This window comes from Oxyura jamaicensis, chromosome 1 (genome assembly GCF_011077185.1).
Source record: "Oxyura jamaicensis isolate SHBP4307 breed ruddy duck chromosome 1, BPBGC_Ojam_1.0, whole genome shotgun sequence".
Lineage (NCBI taxonomy): Eukaryota > Metazoa > Chordata > Aves > Anseriformes > Anatidae > Oxyura > Oxyura jamaicensis.
Window position 1 is genome coordinate 67,210,229 of NC_048893.1, and position 17,447 is coordinate 67,227,675.

Here is a 17,447-nt window from a genome sequence, read left to right on the forward strand (position 1 = left end):
ATATAATAGGAATAATGATCATGACCTTGGAGTGTACAGACAATAAAGGTCTTTGCAGTTGCTAAATACTTTAGATTCTTCTCTTCATCTAGCTTCCCTAAAAGCTACTAATTGCTTGGTAGAGTCTTTTACCAGGAAGTGCTCCTCAATTCTGTTTGTTAAAACACACAGAATAGTTTGTTAAAGGTGACTCCAGGAAAAGCAGTTTGAGCACTACCCAAAAATATTAAGAGCTTTCAGAATACCTCAGCTTGCTCCTTTTTTTCCATAATGATCAATGTTTCCAGTGCCAGCAAGATCAATGTCTTCAGTTAGTTCAGCTAAGCGCATCCGTAGCAGGTTGGTGTAACAGTATGAGAATTTGACCAAAGAACAGTGATCATTTAAGGATATTACTTTCATCAGATCAGTTGCACAGTCTTTTAAAACTAAAGGTAGTGTACATTTTGGGTGCAAAGCAATGTGAATGACCCTATGACAGATGATACAATTAAGCTTCTGTTTACCAAACTATTACTCGATTTAATTTGAGTATGATATTTCTGAGGTATAATGTTCACTTAGAGTAGTTATTAAATCTCTTTTAACTTGGTAGTGAAAAATGCAAGGTTTAGTCTGAGATTTACTAATCATCAGCCACCTAAATTGAGGTAGTTGCTTTTCTGACAACGTATGAAGGTTTTATTGGCATACAGTGTACCAGACTATTCATAGATATTTACAAGAAAAGGGAAGTTAATTTTAAAGACACTGCAAGAAAACCTATGGTGACTATATAAAGCTAACTGATAATTCTTGAGCACCCTAGTCTGCTTTCTATTTTACAGTAAAACAGCCATCAGTAAGGGGAACCAATAATAGAAATTCTTCTAATATAAATAATATTTGGGGTTTGGGAGATAATAGCTGCAGTTGGTAGCAAGTAGATGAAGGCTATTTATATTCATTAAAAAAAAAAAAAAGTGAAGTGGGTTTATCATAGCAGTGTTTTATCATCTGGTTCACGCTTCTGAACATGTGAATTTTATGATGGATATTTTCACATTCTGTTTATTCACTTATAATAACATGATGCAGTAGAAAAAATTAAACCATTCCTGTGGTGGTGTTGTTTTGTAGTGCATATGCCATTATAACCATGTGCTGTTTCAACAAACATTTTTATGCTGATCTATTTTAACAGTTTGTAAGCTGAAAAGGAAGCAAACTCAAAGACAGTTCATATCTGAAATTTTCTGTTCTTGTTGTGTTAAGAAGTCGTGCTTAAATGATGTATCCAAAGTAGGAAACTAAGCATCCAAAATAAGAAACTAAGTAAATTTCAGAGGAAACTTTTAAATTTTGTTTCTAGTTTGTTGTGTGTGTTACTGTACTAGACACTCCTCACGTTTCTTCTGACAGCCATTTCCCTCTCTTTTCAAGTGTCAACAATCAAAGAGAAAAGTTTTAATGGGGCTATGTAAAGAAACCCTTGCAGCTCTCTGCAAGCAAAGGAATATTTATGACCTGAGTGGCACATAAAGGTGACACAAAAGGAAAATGGACTTAAGCTTTGTTTTATCCTTTTCATGTGTAAAGGAGACCCAAACTGTTGTTTTATAGTTTGTGTTTTGAATAATGTGTTTGGCATTCAAATAACTGCAGACTACTTTGTCAGCCTATTGAACAATTTGGAGACACAGTTGAGCCTTCACTGAGTCAATATATCCCCTGAAATCTCTGTGACTTCAGGAAAAATTAGGAGAAATAATTTAGCTATCAGAGAAGGCATCTCTATTATTTTAGGCAAAAACGGCAAGAAAACTTTTTTTAAAAAATATTTGATTTCCTGCATGTATCAAGCAGGAAAAATGAAGCATGTGTTATCTAATTATATGTATATATTTTGGTAGGTCTTAACTTCAGTTTTCTACTAGCTTAATTACATTTTGGCAAGGGTTCTCTAATTAGAAAAACTCCAGTGGTGGGTTATTATTAGGAGAGGCTGAATGTGTGGTGGACATCAGGACACAAAATATCTTCAGCTCCCAGCCATACACAGGCTGGTTGCTGCAGTTCCCTGTCCCTAAGTACAATGAGCTGCAAGGCTGAGCACATGCTCCCTCCATGCAAAAGCACACATAAGCTGAACAGACATGGCTAACCACAACCAAACAACAGATTTAAGATCAGAATCATTGCAGGTACTGCATAAACAAAAACAGCACTCAAAAAAAGTGGAGCAACACAGATAGCATGACCCTGTTCTCACTTGCCAGCTGATGAGACTCGAAGCTTGTTAGCTGACCTTATACCCATATAGACATAAGCACACGTGCGCACACCAGTGGTTCCCTTTCCAGGAGGTGGCCAGAACTGTGGTACCTCCAGCAGTCAACTCTGAGTTTCTCCAGTATCCACATCTCAGACCTAAAATCTCTTGACACCTGGCTCCCACATCTTGTATCCTGCTTACTGCCTTAAGTTTGTCAGGATCTCACATAGACAACAAGGTCCTCCTGGATAGCAGGTCCAGACCTATGGCCTGTCTGGAAGCCAGCCTGCAGACCTTCAGTCTTTGCCATCTCTGGCCCCAGACCTGTGATCTCTCTATAGCTGTCTCCCACTCCTCTTACCCTACTGGCAAGCTAGCCTGGCTTGAAGGTGACTAACATCTCTTGCGTACTCATACACAGAAGGGAAAGCCTACTCACATGGAAAATACTTAGGAATAAAGTTTAGTACAAGATAGGGCAGATGTAATAATCAGGCACAGGGCTTGGTCAAACAAGCATACTGACAAACAGCTTGCTTGTGCAATGCTAACCCTTTCTATATCCCCCTCCTCTATATTATTTTGTGCCTATTCTTTCCCATCTGCCTTGCTCTCTCCTTTTCTCAGCATTAGTTTCTTCCCACATGGAAAAGTTGTTATGGGTGCATTGTTTTTCATTAGTCCCACTTTGCTACTTTTAACATGTTCAACACTATTTCATAGGTAAGCTTTGCCTTAAATGGTTGTACTGATATGGTTACCTAGACACTGCTGGCCTTGCAAATTGTATTCCACGTATAGTCCCAGATACTGCCTTCCAGTTATCTCTGAAGTCTGGCCATCTTTCACACAATTCCCCCTTAACCATCTGTGAAATCCAGCCACTACACACAGTGCTGTCCAACTTTTGTCAGTTTTTCACAGCTTTTTTCGTGTCCAGCAATTTCTCATGCCATGCACAGTAGTTAACTACGGACTTCTCAGCCTAACCTCATTCCTGGAGCTAGTTATCTGCCTGTGTACCTCAACTGGCATCAGAGTTAGGCATAAGTTTTAGTTTCCAAGACTGACAAACAGTGTTCTAGAAAAGTGTGCTGTTTCCGTGATGTTTTGTGTAGTGCTTAGCATATTGCTTTACTATTTCACAGGCTCACATTTTCCTGTGGGAGTTGTACCACCCAGAACCAAATCACCAACTCCAGAGTCTTCAACAATAGCATCCTATGTCACTTTAAGGAAGAATAAGAAGATAGATCTAAGAACGGTACTTTAAAATAAATTAAGTGTTGATGGATAGTGATGTGCTAATTTCTAAGTTTAATTTCTATAGTTACTTTAAAAATTGTAGTTACCTTTTTAATTTCCTTTAGATAAAAATCACTATGTTGTAAAGTAAGATATAATATACTAGGTTAATGGAGACAGCTGTAGAAAGAATGACAAAATTGTAAAGGTCAGGTATGTTAAACTGCACAGAGATTTCATTACACTGAAGCTGGCAAAGAACTAAATGGTAGTGATAAATCTCCTAAGCAGCTGAAAACTGAAGTTCAGGCTTGCGCTGAAAGGACAAGAAGTATCTTAGACTAAAACTTTTGAAGGGCAAATTTGGGTTCTGGAGAAACTTAGCAGCCTCTGTATAATAAATGCCATGTTTTGTTTGTTATTACTAGAATGATCTGGGATAAAACTAAAGCAGACAGAAAATGAAGCAGTAAGTGAGTAATAAGCATGGAATTTCAGGTTAGAGAGTTCTGTAGTCTCTGGGCTGAAGACAGGCATTTACATGTAGTTCAGGCAAAAGGGGGGGAAACTTGTAGCATGAACAGAAGAGGAGAAGTAGGAAGAATGGTGGAGGAGAGAGGGTGTCAACTGGAGAAAGAATTCACTTTTCAGAAGTGAAATCAGTTTTTATGAATGTACAGACATTATGAATGTGCAGACATTTGAAAAACTGAATTTCAGGAATACAGGTAAAATTATTGTTATTTCATGAGTAATGCAGTGCTTAGAACTATATATTTTAAGTGGTGCTAAATTTAGTTTGTTTCAGCCTGCACTTGCCATTAAATATTGTCCAGCTGTACTTTTTCTTGGAATGAAAAGGTAGAAGTGATCAAATGGGATAAATGTCCTTGATCATTTAATTTCAGCTACATTTCTGTCTCAACTGAGTAACCTGTGTTGTTTTGGTGTGTAATGTCTGGTAAGTTATTTCAGCTTCAGGAGAAGACTTGGAGAAAGCATCTGCCCATTCTCTTGATGATTATCATCGGTAACAACATCACAGTTCAAAAAAGTGCATTTGAATGTTGGTGTTTATTAATCATTGGTTCTTGTGTTTTCTTTGCATACGTAAGAAATCTTTACTTGCTATTCTTCTGCTTTTTAATTATTATTAGGTGACCTTTTCTGATACACTAAACAGTTCAGAAGCTTGCTCTTAAAAAAATAAATGTATATATTCTTCCATTTAAGGAAAGACCAAGAAGTGCAGTGGAGCAGTTGTGTCTTGCAGAAAGCACGCGTCCTCGAATGACTGTGGAGGAACAGATGGAAAGAATAAAGAGACACCAACAAGCTTGCCTGAGAGAAAAGAGAAAAGGACTAAATATTATTGGTGTTTCAGACATGTCACCTTCACAGAATCTGTCTTTTGTAAGAGATAATCCATTCAAATCAGCACAGGTTGGTCCCAAGTTCTTCAAAACATTTAATGGGCTCAATAATAATTAAAAAAAAAGGGGAGGAGTAATTCTGGTTCCAAAGTCACGTGATACTGTAGGTACCTGTCTATTTGAGATTGTTCATATAAAATGACAATCACAATTCTCAGTCAGACACAAGAGAGAGATGACAATCTTCATGTTAATACCTAATGATAATAGAAGTCACCTTTCTTTTTGGAAAACAAGTAATTCAAATCTACATGTTTGATTGCGCATTGCGATGTTTGTTAACAGTTACGTTTGTTGTCACATTTTGCAAACAACATCAAATTGCAATCTCTGTGACTAAAAGCAGTATCAGGGAGGAATATGATTCATTTGATGTGTAAATTATGAAGTTTTTTTTTATGACATCAGGAATGCCATATAGGAAGGGGGTGGTTCCTCCAATTTTTTTTTATGATTAACATTTGTCAGAAGGCCTCAAAAGGAGGTATTATGCTGTAGTAATAGTTGTTATTTTAAAAAGTATAATTTTTGTGCCTGTTCATTTTTAAACAGAAAAATGATGTAGTGGCATTTAACTGCTGGAAGTTTTTTCAGATGGATTTTTTTGAAGAATGAAAAGAAAAACATATTTTATAAACCATCTATTGTGTAATTTTTAAATGATTACCAAAATACTAAAGCAAGTTGTTAAAAAATTGTTATTGTTTGGGGCAAGTGTACGATATGGGTGCCTACTTTGTTTAGGAAATCATAGCTTGATTTGTGGACTCACTTAAATAGAATTACCTCTTAACAGCATGCATGTGCTAAATCAGACAGGAATTCAGCCACAAGATTTACTACTTTCCTGGCTCCTCTTTTTCTCCATCCTAGTACTTAGTTTGATTTGACTTGTATGAGCTTTAGTTATGTTGGGTATGCTATTCTGACAACATAATGTTAACATGTATTCTGTATTCTATGTGCAATGTTTGTGTGTGTTGGTGTTTTTTTTTGTCATGTGTTGGTGTTTGGTGTTTTTTTTTTTAGGAATAATATCCTGGTTAGAATGGTTTTTTTTGATCATACTCTGTGGTTATCAGATGTTATATTGTCCTCTGTTAAATCAGTTAACAGCATAGGCTTGGAAGATACCCAAGACAGCTGGTGAAAGAGCATATGAGCACGCTGAATTTTACACTGGGAGCATATTTTTATCCTTTTTTTTTTTTTTTTTTTTTTAACCAGGAAAAAGTATTTTTAAAAAATGTAAAAGCCTATGAATGCAAATAAGAATACTGCTAAATCTGTGTGTGACTAAGCTAAATATCAATGGAGTTTCAGAAGATAGAAATGCTGGAGATTTTTATAGGTGGGAAAAAGTACAATAGTATTGAAGAGAAAAAATGGTTAGGTTGATTTCTGTAAGAAGTATAAAAATTAGAAAATTCTAAGTTTAAAAAAAATCCTTATTGCATTGTGGTGTCTTTTGCAGTGGAATATCATGTAAAAGATTGTTTTGAGATCAGATGCTTAAGTAGTTTTTTTTAGCACAGCACAAGGCTCAGAACTGAAATGGTAATAACTTTTTAAGAATACACGTTTATATATCAATTTTGGTCCACAGAATCGGAAAAAGGATGATATTGTATCTAGTAACATACTAAAGGAACTGGAGAGCACCAGTAAAGATAATAATTTGAAACAAAATAACGGAAGTCCTGGAGAAGAAACAGCACAACTAAAGCATGATGGAGAACAAGAACATAATTCAGGTTTTACTAAAGAGGTACTAAACGGTCCTTAATTGAACTGTTCATCAGCCTGTCTTTCAGTAGAAAAATATTTATAAACATAGACCTCAGATTGTGGGAAATCAAGCAAAATTCCTTTGCTTGGAAGATTAAGATATCTTTTATATAAACAAATGTTCTATAGAGTAGTGCAAAACTGTTTCAGATCTGTCTGTAGCCTAGAAATTGAATTATTTTGTATATAGTCTTGCTAAATTTCATCTTAACTTCAAATGGACTTTAATTTCAAATTAATTTTATTGATTTTTAAATTAACCCTATTTAATTTCAAATTAACTTTTATCTGCTACTATCTTAATTGACTGGAAAATGACACAATTATGGTCTTTACATCTTTGGAAACAAACCCACTACTGATACATCTTTACTAATCATTGTGTGTGTATTTTTTGATGATCATTTAATACATGGGACTTTTTTGTTTGCTCGGCTTTAGTGCGCCAAATACTTTATAGGAAGCAGAATAAAGCTGACACAGCAATTTATACATGGAACTAGGCAGTAACTGTAATTCGTGCTGTTTGGTCATCAGATTGATTTCTGTCTTGAAATAGTCTCAGATTAAATTGGCATTGAGTTACCTTGGTGTTTCTGGTAGTGAGCTGCCCTGAACACTCAGCAAAAGCAAACTGACTGTGAAGAACAGATTACAGGAAGTATTTCCACGTAGTTATATCTTCCTTGCAATGTCATGTTTTTTTAATCTCCTGTATATTTTTTTCTTTTTCAATCTGTATTTTTCTTCCCTTATTTTTCCTTTTGCTTTCCGATTTTATATTTAGCTATTTTAAAACATTTCAGATAGATATAAATGCATAGCATTCATTGCTATTCTTTAAGAACACTTTCTTTTGAGAGTCTACTGTTTCATGTTAAGTATGCAAATCCCTTAAAGGAATATTATGTAATACACTAATACCAGTTATATCTAATTAGACCTTAGGTATCTAATTCAAGCTCATCTGCAATGTACTCCACGTGCTGGAATCTCTGGCATTCTGAAGAGATGGATATCATACAAAATCTAGGCAGGCTACAATCTGAAGAGTTAGATAAGTTCTGAAAGTTATTAAGGCAAGCCCTGCCCGTTGGCTCTGGAATAAGTTTCAGGATAACTCTATTAACCTGAATGGTATTGATTTAAAAAAATAAATAAATAAAAAATCTCACGGTATGTAATTCTGAGTTACTAAGTATACATGATGGCAAAATTTGTCTGTTAATAAAACCGTTTCCTGATACTGTATTTCTTATCTACCACTGCGTGTTACAGCTTTTTGTTTCATGATTTCAATTTTTTTTATAGCTGACAAAAACTGGTGATATTTTATCAGATACACATGTTGTATCTGCCTCAAAAGACGTGACTAATGAAGAGAAAGCAGAAAAGAATAACAAATTGGATAAAACACATGATGGTGATATAAGGTAAAAACAAAACAAGATGTTCAGAGGCTATTTTAAACTTACATATTGTATTTGTTAGTTGAACATACCAAGCAACTAATGAAATACTGTCATAAATACTTATAAGGTATATTTATATGTTTTTGAGTGGTTTACCTATAGAGAAATCTATTGAAAAACCTAACTCTCTGCCAAGATTCAGTAAGAGGTGATGAGTTGGTGGGAGGGGAGATGCTTATTTTCAGGTATTATCCCAGTTATAGAATACGTTCATAATCTTGCTTTACCTTACAAAATGTGTTCAGTAACATCAGTTCAAGCTTTATCAGTTTATTATGCCAGGGTGTCAGCCAGGGCTTCTATAATAAACTTTTTAATACTGACATTTAGGAAAACATCACATTTTTGAACAGGTTAAACAGTTTAGTTTATACCTCCTGCTTTAACCTTTATATCACAGTTTAGGAATATTGCAGAACTGGACAAATACTGTGTTTTGAATATTACTCTTTAATGATTCATAACATTACTTTAAGCTGTACAGATTTTTCAGTTACACTGCAGACCCTAAGTGGGTTCTTACCTTAGATCATAACTATCTCATAGCATGCTTCATCAAAATAGGTATCACGCAGTGGGAAACAGAATGGCTATGTAAAATAAGGGAATTCAGTTTCTAGTGTGTTTTTTTAAGTCTTACTTTATAAGGTAGACATTTTGAAAATACATAATTTATATTACACAAACTTGTCTACTGCAACTTTTTTCTGTTAACAGAAGAAAATTGAATTTTAACTCATCAGTGGTTAACATCTAAAATTAAGTTCAAGTGAGTTCTAAGTGCTGTGCTTTTTTTTCAATCAGCTTGCAGAGCGTAACCACAGTTACAAACCACAAACCCAAAACCAGTTCAGAAGAAAGTGAAGTAGTTAGTGTTCAAGAGCAAGGAAGGATTATTTCTCCATTTGAATTAGCAGCACAGTCTTCAAAAGGAAATCAGGCAACAGCAGGTATGGAAAAGAGTATGACTAAAGCACAACTTACACAGTACATATCATCACAATGAAATCAAGTTTTACATGTCCTTTGATGCTCTGAAACCCCTGTGAACTGAAAAGTTCTGAGCTAGTCTAGGTGCCACGCATATGTTTTTATAACGCAGGGAAAAGTAGATTCCCACTAGATAACTGCAGAAATTCAATTTTTCTGAGGTTTTAATGTAGATTTTGTGGTTGCATTTAATTCAGGGAATTAAGTGACTATTGCCAGAAATTGAGTCATATTATTATTGGATTTGGTTGGAGCAAATCCCTCCCTGTTCATCTTGTAGAACACCACCTCAGTCTTGGATAAGTGTAGACTATTTGCCTTTACATCCTGGCTAGGGATGACCTCAGGTTTGCACAGATTGAGGAATCTTTGAAAGTTTCCAATATACTCTGTAGATATTCAATTAGCAAGTAAAAGATCAGTTTGGTCATGTTTTCAGAAGAAAGAACAGATGAAGAAACAAGAGATACTATCTGACTGGTAAAACACTTGGTGGTGTATTTTGCTAGAATGAAAAGCTGGAGTAAAGCAAAATTGTTTGCAAAGAGAAAAAGGAGTGGGGAGCATGTAGGAGAGGAGGAAGATGATAGAATTGAAGATATTATTAAGATATTTGGTGGTGGGAATGGTTAAGTAAAGCAAATGGTTCAATATATGGGTATAAAAGGTGACCTGGACCTTAGCAGTGCAGTCAGCAATCCTTCCTTGACTTGATAATCAAAACCAGAACCATTTAACAATGCACTGTATAGTGTCAGGCAGAATAACAAATGCTTAGTTAATCTGTGCTGGGATATAAAAGTGGGTCTGGAAGTGCCCCAAGTAGTTAAATGGTACATATTTTTTCCTCTTTGTAACATAACACATCAGCATTCATGTGTCTGTTGTTTGTTCCTGAGATGTTCTTTTAGTCTTGTAAAGGCCTGAGTCTTTCCTGAGGTGTTTTCTTTCTTGAAAGAAGTGATCTTTGTTGATAACACCTATCTTGTCCCCGAAGTTGTGCTCATTGTGCTGATCAGATCTGAAGTCTTAACTCGTGTAACTTTCATTTGGTTCTGTTTATATGTATTATGGTCTTAAATTATGATTTTCAATCTTACATTTATTATGGCTTGAAATCATGATTTCAGGCCAGCTAGCTTTTGCCTTCTGTAACTTGTTTTCTTATTTATCTTGCTGTATGACTCGCAGTGAAAAGTTTGCCTTCTTCACCAGAAACGTCATTGTCACCAGCTCCATCTACCCAACCACAGCTCACAGAAGGATCACATTTCATGTGTGTATAGTTACAGAGAAGTACGTCTTTTTTTCCCCACACCTCCTGCCATTTCTCTAATTTTTTGAGTGTTTATATTGTCGTTATCCTTCTGTAGACAATAGTTGGCAAGAGACACACAAAGGTGTCTACAGTGTTGAATATAAATTTACCAGAAAACAAAAGAGATAAATGTACTGACTTGCAAGTAATGTATACTATATTCAAATACAAAAAGAAAGGAGTAATTGGCTTATCAAGCACATTCTCCACAACTGGCAAGATAATAGAATTTGTATTACATGAGACACCTAAGCTATTAAAAAACAGATACCCAATTACGCTGTGAACATCACTGCTCAGGTGCAAATGAATCTTGATGCTTCAGTCTGGGTAACGGGCAACTAGAGCTGGATCACTTAGTGATACATAAGAGGGAGTGGTCTAATAGTCCAAAGAGTCTATGGCTTAATGCATGGATGAATGAAATATAACAAACAGGAAGCGGAAAAATTTATGGTGGATGAAAATGTAACAATTACAAAACTGTGTGTTTTTTTTCTTTCTATAGGGATAGCTCTACACAGCTTCTCTCCCTTCATCTTAGGTGTTTACTAGGAAGTTACAAAACATGAGTTTGGCTAGATTTACATGTTCCTACATATAGTGCTACCTATTAAATAAATGGAAGTGGAAATATAAGGAAGCATATTTGTTTATACGGGTGTTTAAACGAACTAATATGATACCAATGTAGACACTTCAGCACTTTGCCAGCATTTAAATCAATCAACATTTTTTGTTGTCAGGAAGTAACTGTTTAAGTAAGCTTTCTACTAAAAGAATCAGCTTTGTTTCAATGGTAACATTAAATGCCATAGCTAATGCAACTTAAGAAAACTTTAAATTTGAGACTTTTCCAGTCACTTACTGTGGGGAGATCTGAAAATACATTTTCTTACTTACTGCCCCAACCTGTATTGCCAAGCTTTCATCTTAGCAAAATTAGACTTATTAATCATCATAAACACCTTATTTACATGAACTATGTGCAGGAAACTATTAATATTCTTAAAAAAAAAAAAAAAAGGAGGGGGGAGGGGAGGATATTTTCATTTTTTTCTTGTTTTACATGGAAAGACTGCATTCAATCCTGACACCAGTGTTCCTTTCTTCCTACTGGATGCAGTCTGTCATAATTAAATTTAGTTTGGATTATTGTACTTTTATTCAAAAGCATTGTTGTGGAACAATTTTTAAAAAATAAGTGGGATTGTTCAGTTTTTCTGGAAACACTGATTTGTGTTAATGCTTTTTAAATTTTACTGTATAAATGCTTATGCATTTTTATGCATATTATTTTTAACTAGGACAAATATTCCCCTGTCAACTTAGTTTCAGGTCAGTAGTGTGACTGAAACTGCACTGCTGAATTCTTTTCAGTAGTTATAGCACACCTGTCCTGAAAGGGGAAGCAACCTGTAACTTCACCAGAACTTTTTTTTACCAGTTGCATTAAGTTGCTTTCACCTTTTGTCATCAGCTTCAGTGATCAGATAACCAAATTCATTTTTAAGTATTTATGCTAAATGTGAGATTAGCAAAAACGAATCACTGGAACAGGCTCCCCAGTGAAGTAGTCACTTCACCGAGCCTGTCTGAACTTAAGAAGTGATTGGACTGTGCACTTAGTCACATGGTCTAAACTTTAGGGTAGACCTGTGCGGTTCCAAGAGTTGGACTTGATGATCCTTATTGGGTCCCTTCCAACTCGGGATATTCTATGATTCTCATATTGTGATCTGCTTTGTAATTAAATGCCTAAGCTTTGACATCCCACAGTGTGATGTAACCTCACAGGTAGTACTGTAACTATAACATTTCCATATTGAGTGTGATTCTACGTTACTTATTGCAACAATATAATAGTATTGTTATGCTTGGGGCAAAACAGAGCATCTGGGATGGTAGTTGTAAAACTAATGCTCTGCTTATATATACACAGCTATAATGAAGTAAGGATTTCATAAATTAAAATATACCCCTTTTGGCTGTTTAGTGTTTGAATTGAGTTGAAAAAACTATTCAACAATGTGCATGTGCATTTCCCATTTCTTTGGTGCGCTTGATGCCTCTGTTGGTTGTTTTCTAGGAGCTCCAAATCAAATTCAAGCCATGAGCTGGGCCTAGTATACACAGAAGATGTAAGGGGCATAGTCTTGTAGTATTTACTTGCCTGCAGTATTTACTGCCCCTTGCTCTCTGTGGCTGCCATTCCAGTATTGTGCAATGCTGAAATATAGGTCTTTTAATGTACAAGAATTTGGTGTCTCTCCAATGCAAGAAATACTGTGCACTTGAGGGAAATTCAGAGCTGTGGGATCAGTCCTGTTCATACACAACATCTGGAAAATGTATGGTAGTTTTCAGAAAATAATGAAATAATACCTACATTTAGCTTGTACGGTGAATTACTAAAATAATACTATTGGCACAATGCCAGGAGAATTTGGCATAGGAAATTGGTGGCATAGGATATCCTAAGACTAAGGAAAAAAACATTAACACAAAACTACTTTCTTCGTTATGGCTTTTGCTTTGCAGAAGAGAATCTAGGTGTACCACTTACTTTTTAAGCATTACATTTACACGGAGTAATGGAGGGATAATGAAATTTTAAGTAGCACCTGTATCTAAAGCTCAAACACTTCTACTAACTGTTAAAAGGTATTTATAGAAGTCATTTCAGCAATAACCAAAATGCAGCAATCTCTGGGTGGAGCATTTCACAGCTACATTGACATTACAGCTTAGCACGCAGATAAAGTTGCTTGCCTTTTCAAATCATACCTGTCATTTGTCAAAACAGGTAGGGTTGTGGATACTATTACTGGTTTTATATGAAAAATGTTTGGAAATAGTTAAGTAAAACAAGATAAAACTCTCGGAACAGGTTTTCATAAAAAGTTGCATAAATTTGAAAAAAAGCTTATTTCTGCTTCTTGATGTCAAAGAATGATCAAGAATACTGATGTTGGAAACAACTTATACCTAAAATACTTCATATGATGTTCTACATCACTGATAACTCCTGCTAGGATGAGGTCAGAAATTCCATGCTGTGTTTAATCCCATCAGTTATTTTATACAATATTCTGTTGTTGCTGAAATAGAGTAACTTAATCTATGTCTGTCTTCCAGCACTAATGGCTTCTGTTGAAACAATTCATGCCTGAGATGTATGGACCTGACCTACGGAAATGTGAGAAGATATTGTACAGTATATTTTAAATCTATGAAATTCATAGTTCTGATGCTTTTGGCCACAGAGCATCATTTTATCACTTCCTGGAAAATGTTTATTCCAAGAGAGCTTTAAATGGCCCACATGTACACTCAACAACCTTCAGATTGTTCTCCTGATACCAGCTTGCTGCTGTGATTTCTGTGCACATAAAATAAAGGCTCTTTCTCATGTGCAGCCTACTTTGTTTTCCAGAATTAATGTTCTTTTAATTACGGATCATATAAGTTTACCTTTTTGCTTCTTTTAGATGCATAACAGTTAATTTTACATATCACCACTAAACCCTGTTTTACACTTTTTAACACTACAATTTATTATTTTAACATTTTATTTGTAAAATTTTTATATATATATATGCATATAGATATATTTAAAATGTGCCATTTTTATTATTGCTTAGTAAAATAGGTCCTGTTTCTGCTGTAATTACTTCTTGGTCAGGTTGCAAAGTCAGCAGTTACTGCCACTTCTGTCAACAAATACATTAATGTTAGTGCTTACTTTTTCTTAAATAAAATGGAGTGTAGGTATTTTGAGGTACTGGGCTTTTCCTTTGGGTTAGGGTGTGTACAGCAATAAGCAGGTTTTCAATCCAGTGCTTAGTTTGTGTAAAAATGTAATTATGTTCATTGTGTATATACTATACAATGAGCACATATGATGTAAGTATAAGAAGCCACTTACTGTTCAAATACAATTGTTCATATCTCACTTCTTTTATATCATATTAAATAAATGTTGATGTTCTTAAGGACTTCTATGGTTAGTATTTCTTCCAGCAAACAGATGTCATACAGTGTGTTCCACCTTTTGATGTGGGGAATGCAACGATTCTTATCTCATTGGCGACATCACCTGTCAACCGGAGTAGCAGTGACAGACTCTTAAGAGATTCCAGTCTTCCTCTATGGGAAAGAAAAAGGCTGCAACACACAACAAAGAGAAAACAAGAGACTGAGATGCAAGAAATACAGGTTCAGCTCCTGACTCTCCCAGACGTGTATCATAATGTTGGAATAATCACTTAGTCATTCTGTGTGCCTCCATTTCCTGCCTGTTTACTTGAGACGTAATAGCCTGTCTTGCTGGGGTGTGGTGAGCAGTAATTCAATATTTGGAAATGTTGAATGCCACATTCAGTAGGGTTAAGGAGAGATGTATGATGATTCATTGAGGCTTTGACATCTGCAAAGCATCTTACAGAAAACGGAAGAAAACCTGAAATCATTTGTTAAGTGTCATCACACTACAGATGTTGCTAGCTTCAGTTTTCCATCTCGCACAGCTGTCTGAATTTGCCTGAGACAAGAGGTTGAGAAAAGAATGAGAAGATTTAAAAGGAAAGCTTTTGAGTCTAGGATGTAAAGCTAAGAAATCTTTTAAAGATTCCAGCAACTGCTGTGTGCTTCAATGCATGTGTGCGCCATAAGTGGTAAGGAAAGTTTCATAAGAATGTGACTGCCAGCTCTCATTGTGCTTTTTTTATCGTACAAATCATATCCTGTTCGAGTTAATCTTGATGTACTAGAGACTATATAATTCAGTGTTTTCCAAAGAGGAGTGCCTGAGACTGACACACAGTTTGAAATTAAATCCTCATTACCACCTTAAAAAGGAGGTTGTGTTCATTGTACTCTTCTGCCGCTCCCTGCTCTGCTGTCAGTTCTTCCTGCAGTTCTTTGCCACAAAGGACGCAGGGTGCTGTCTACCTGTCATTTTGCCTTTTTCTCTGAAAAGTGAAGAACTAGGAGGAAGAATTTAGCAGCAGAGCTTGGAGGGTCATAGTGAAAGAGGTGGCTGAAGGAAAGAAGATGAATCATGATGTAGGCAGACGGTGTCTAGCTGAGAGTTTGACCAAATAGCCTTTACTCCTTTTTTCGAACAGTAGCCCCAGATTAGTGCATCCTTCCATCCAAAATGGAGAGCAAACAAGAGGAATGTGATTTTAATAGGTCGGCCAGCTGAGGTTTAAGTTCAGTGTCATCACTGAAACACCTGGGGCAAAACAAACAGTACACACCCCGTTCTCTCCTTATAGAGAGAGCTATTCAGCTGTCAAGCTTTGCAATCTCTTCCTGTCCTTGCTGCCAAAAAAAAAAAAAAAAAAAAAAAAAAGTGAAAAAAGTGCAACCAATAAAGGAAAGAATGACTAAGTGGTTTCTGGACATTTATAGATCTTGTCTGTGTTTAAAGCAATTGTCAGTTTGGAATATCTACACAGTATGTACAGTTTATATTGAAGTTGGGGGAGGGTAGGAGAATTTGCAAGTTTTTGCTGGTACAACTGTTGGCAAAGATGGCAAACGTAAATGGGGCAGGAATATAATAATGCTCACAGACCATAATTTCACTTCCTGTGGGCACTTGCAGCAAAAACTTGCAGCTTCATTGGGTGCTCTATTTTTGTCTTACTGAAAAGATTAATGGCTTTGTGTTATCACAGAGCGTCTAATGTCTCTTACCTCATCAGAATAACTCATCCCTGTGATCATACTCCTTCCAGATATATAGAAATATCAGAATACTGATATTGTCAGCTTTCAAACATTTATTTTAAGTTTATATCTAGGATATTTTTATATTTCTGATTGCTTTATTGGCTATTGCACTGACACTTGTATATAAAGAACATGTGCTTTTTTTCAAAAGCAAGAGTCCTTAGGAATAATGCAACACATTCTCTACAGATGTTCATGCTTTTCGGAACCAATTACATCTATTTTTGTCTTTTGTTCACCGTTTGCATTGTTCCAAGACTACTGGAGAATGTGATTCTTTTCAGTCCCTTAATAAAGCGACATTACTCAAAAAGTTGTAGTTGGTGTCTTGGCAGTTTTTGTATGTTGTGGACTGTCTCACAGAGAAGGAGTTCATAAATATTATTGGGGGGGAGAGTAATTGGTTAATATTTTCTTATAAATATCTGTCATAGAATTAATACAATAATGCCCTATTTTCAGGAAATCAGGGAAATTAAAACCAGCTTGTTTTTTTTTTTTTTTTTTATCTAAGTTACTTTTCTTGGACAGTCTGAGAAGGAATTACTACCCACCCTGTTGGATCCACGAGTTGTAGTAACCAGGAGTACATACATGAGAGATGTTAGTGGATTACAGTGGTAGTAACAGATGTACTAAATTCTCTAGTGTTTGGATGGATGGGTTAGGTTATATCCTGGGGGTGTAAAGCAGCAGAGTGAAAGGTCTTTAATCAGTGGTGGTGCTGGATAGCTTTTACGTCAAACTTGTAACTGTATTGTAACAATAAGATAACTTCTTTCTTTTCTAATAAAACCATAAATAGTACTCATTCAGATCTCAGAAATGGGTCGCCATGCATTTTTTGCACAATTCTTTTTTGTCACTGTGATCCTGGATTCTGCTGTATTTATTTTATGAAGTTATTCTGGGGTAGTCTCATTTTATTTCAGTTTGAATTGTAGGTTAAAATGTTATTTTCCATCTTTTAGAAAGTTGACATTTAAATGGCCTATCAGCAATTTGCCTATACCTGGCTTTAATGCTGTATGTGAAGCAATTTAACTTTTTTAAGGGATGCACGCACATGAAGATAAAAAAGCAACATCTGGCCTCTATTTCTTCTAAAAAGCATTATATATACTTGCAGTTATATCCTTGGAGCTGCTTAGCTTGTCCATATGGGAACACTGAAGAAGCTGCTATGAAATAAAATAGAATATACT

General features: G+C 35.5%; 1 protein-coding gene across 23 annotated transcripts in view; it reads left to right on the forward strand.

Moving 5' to 3' along the window:
• Nucleotides 1–16,561, forward strand: part of PLEKHA5 (pleckstrin homology domain containing A5) — a 173,957-nt gene extending 157,396 nt beyond the window's left edge. For 13 of the 23 annotated variants that reach the window (XM_035347582.1, XM_035347617.1, XM_035347649.1 and 10 more), the window contains 7 exons: nucleotides 3,403–3,518; nucleotides 4,733–4,942; nucleotides 6,539–6,700; nucleotides 8,032–8,153; nucleotides 8,997–9,142; nucleotides 10,374–10,458; nucleotides 13,639–16,561. In XM_035347582.1, coding sequence (XP_035203473.1) covers nucleotides 3,403–3,518; nucleotides 4,733–4,942; nucleotides 6,539–6,700; nucleotides 8,032–8,153; nucleotides 8,997–9,142; nucleotides 10,374–10,458; nucleotides 13,639–13,657 — 860 coding nt within the window. In that variant the 3' untranslated portion in view covers nucleotides 13,658–16,561. Of the gene's footprint in view, nucleotides 1–3,402; nucleotides 3,519–4,732; nucleotides 4,943–6,538; nucleotides 6,701–8,031; nucleotides 8,154–8,996; nucleotides 9,143–10,373; nucleotides 10,479–13,638 lie in introns of those variants that run through there. The other 10 variants (XM_035347592.1, XM_035347831.1, XM_035347840.1 and 7 more) reach the window with 6 other exon arrangements.
• The last annotated feature ends 886 nt before the right edge of the window (nucleotides 16,562–17,447 follow it).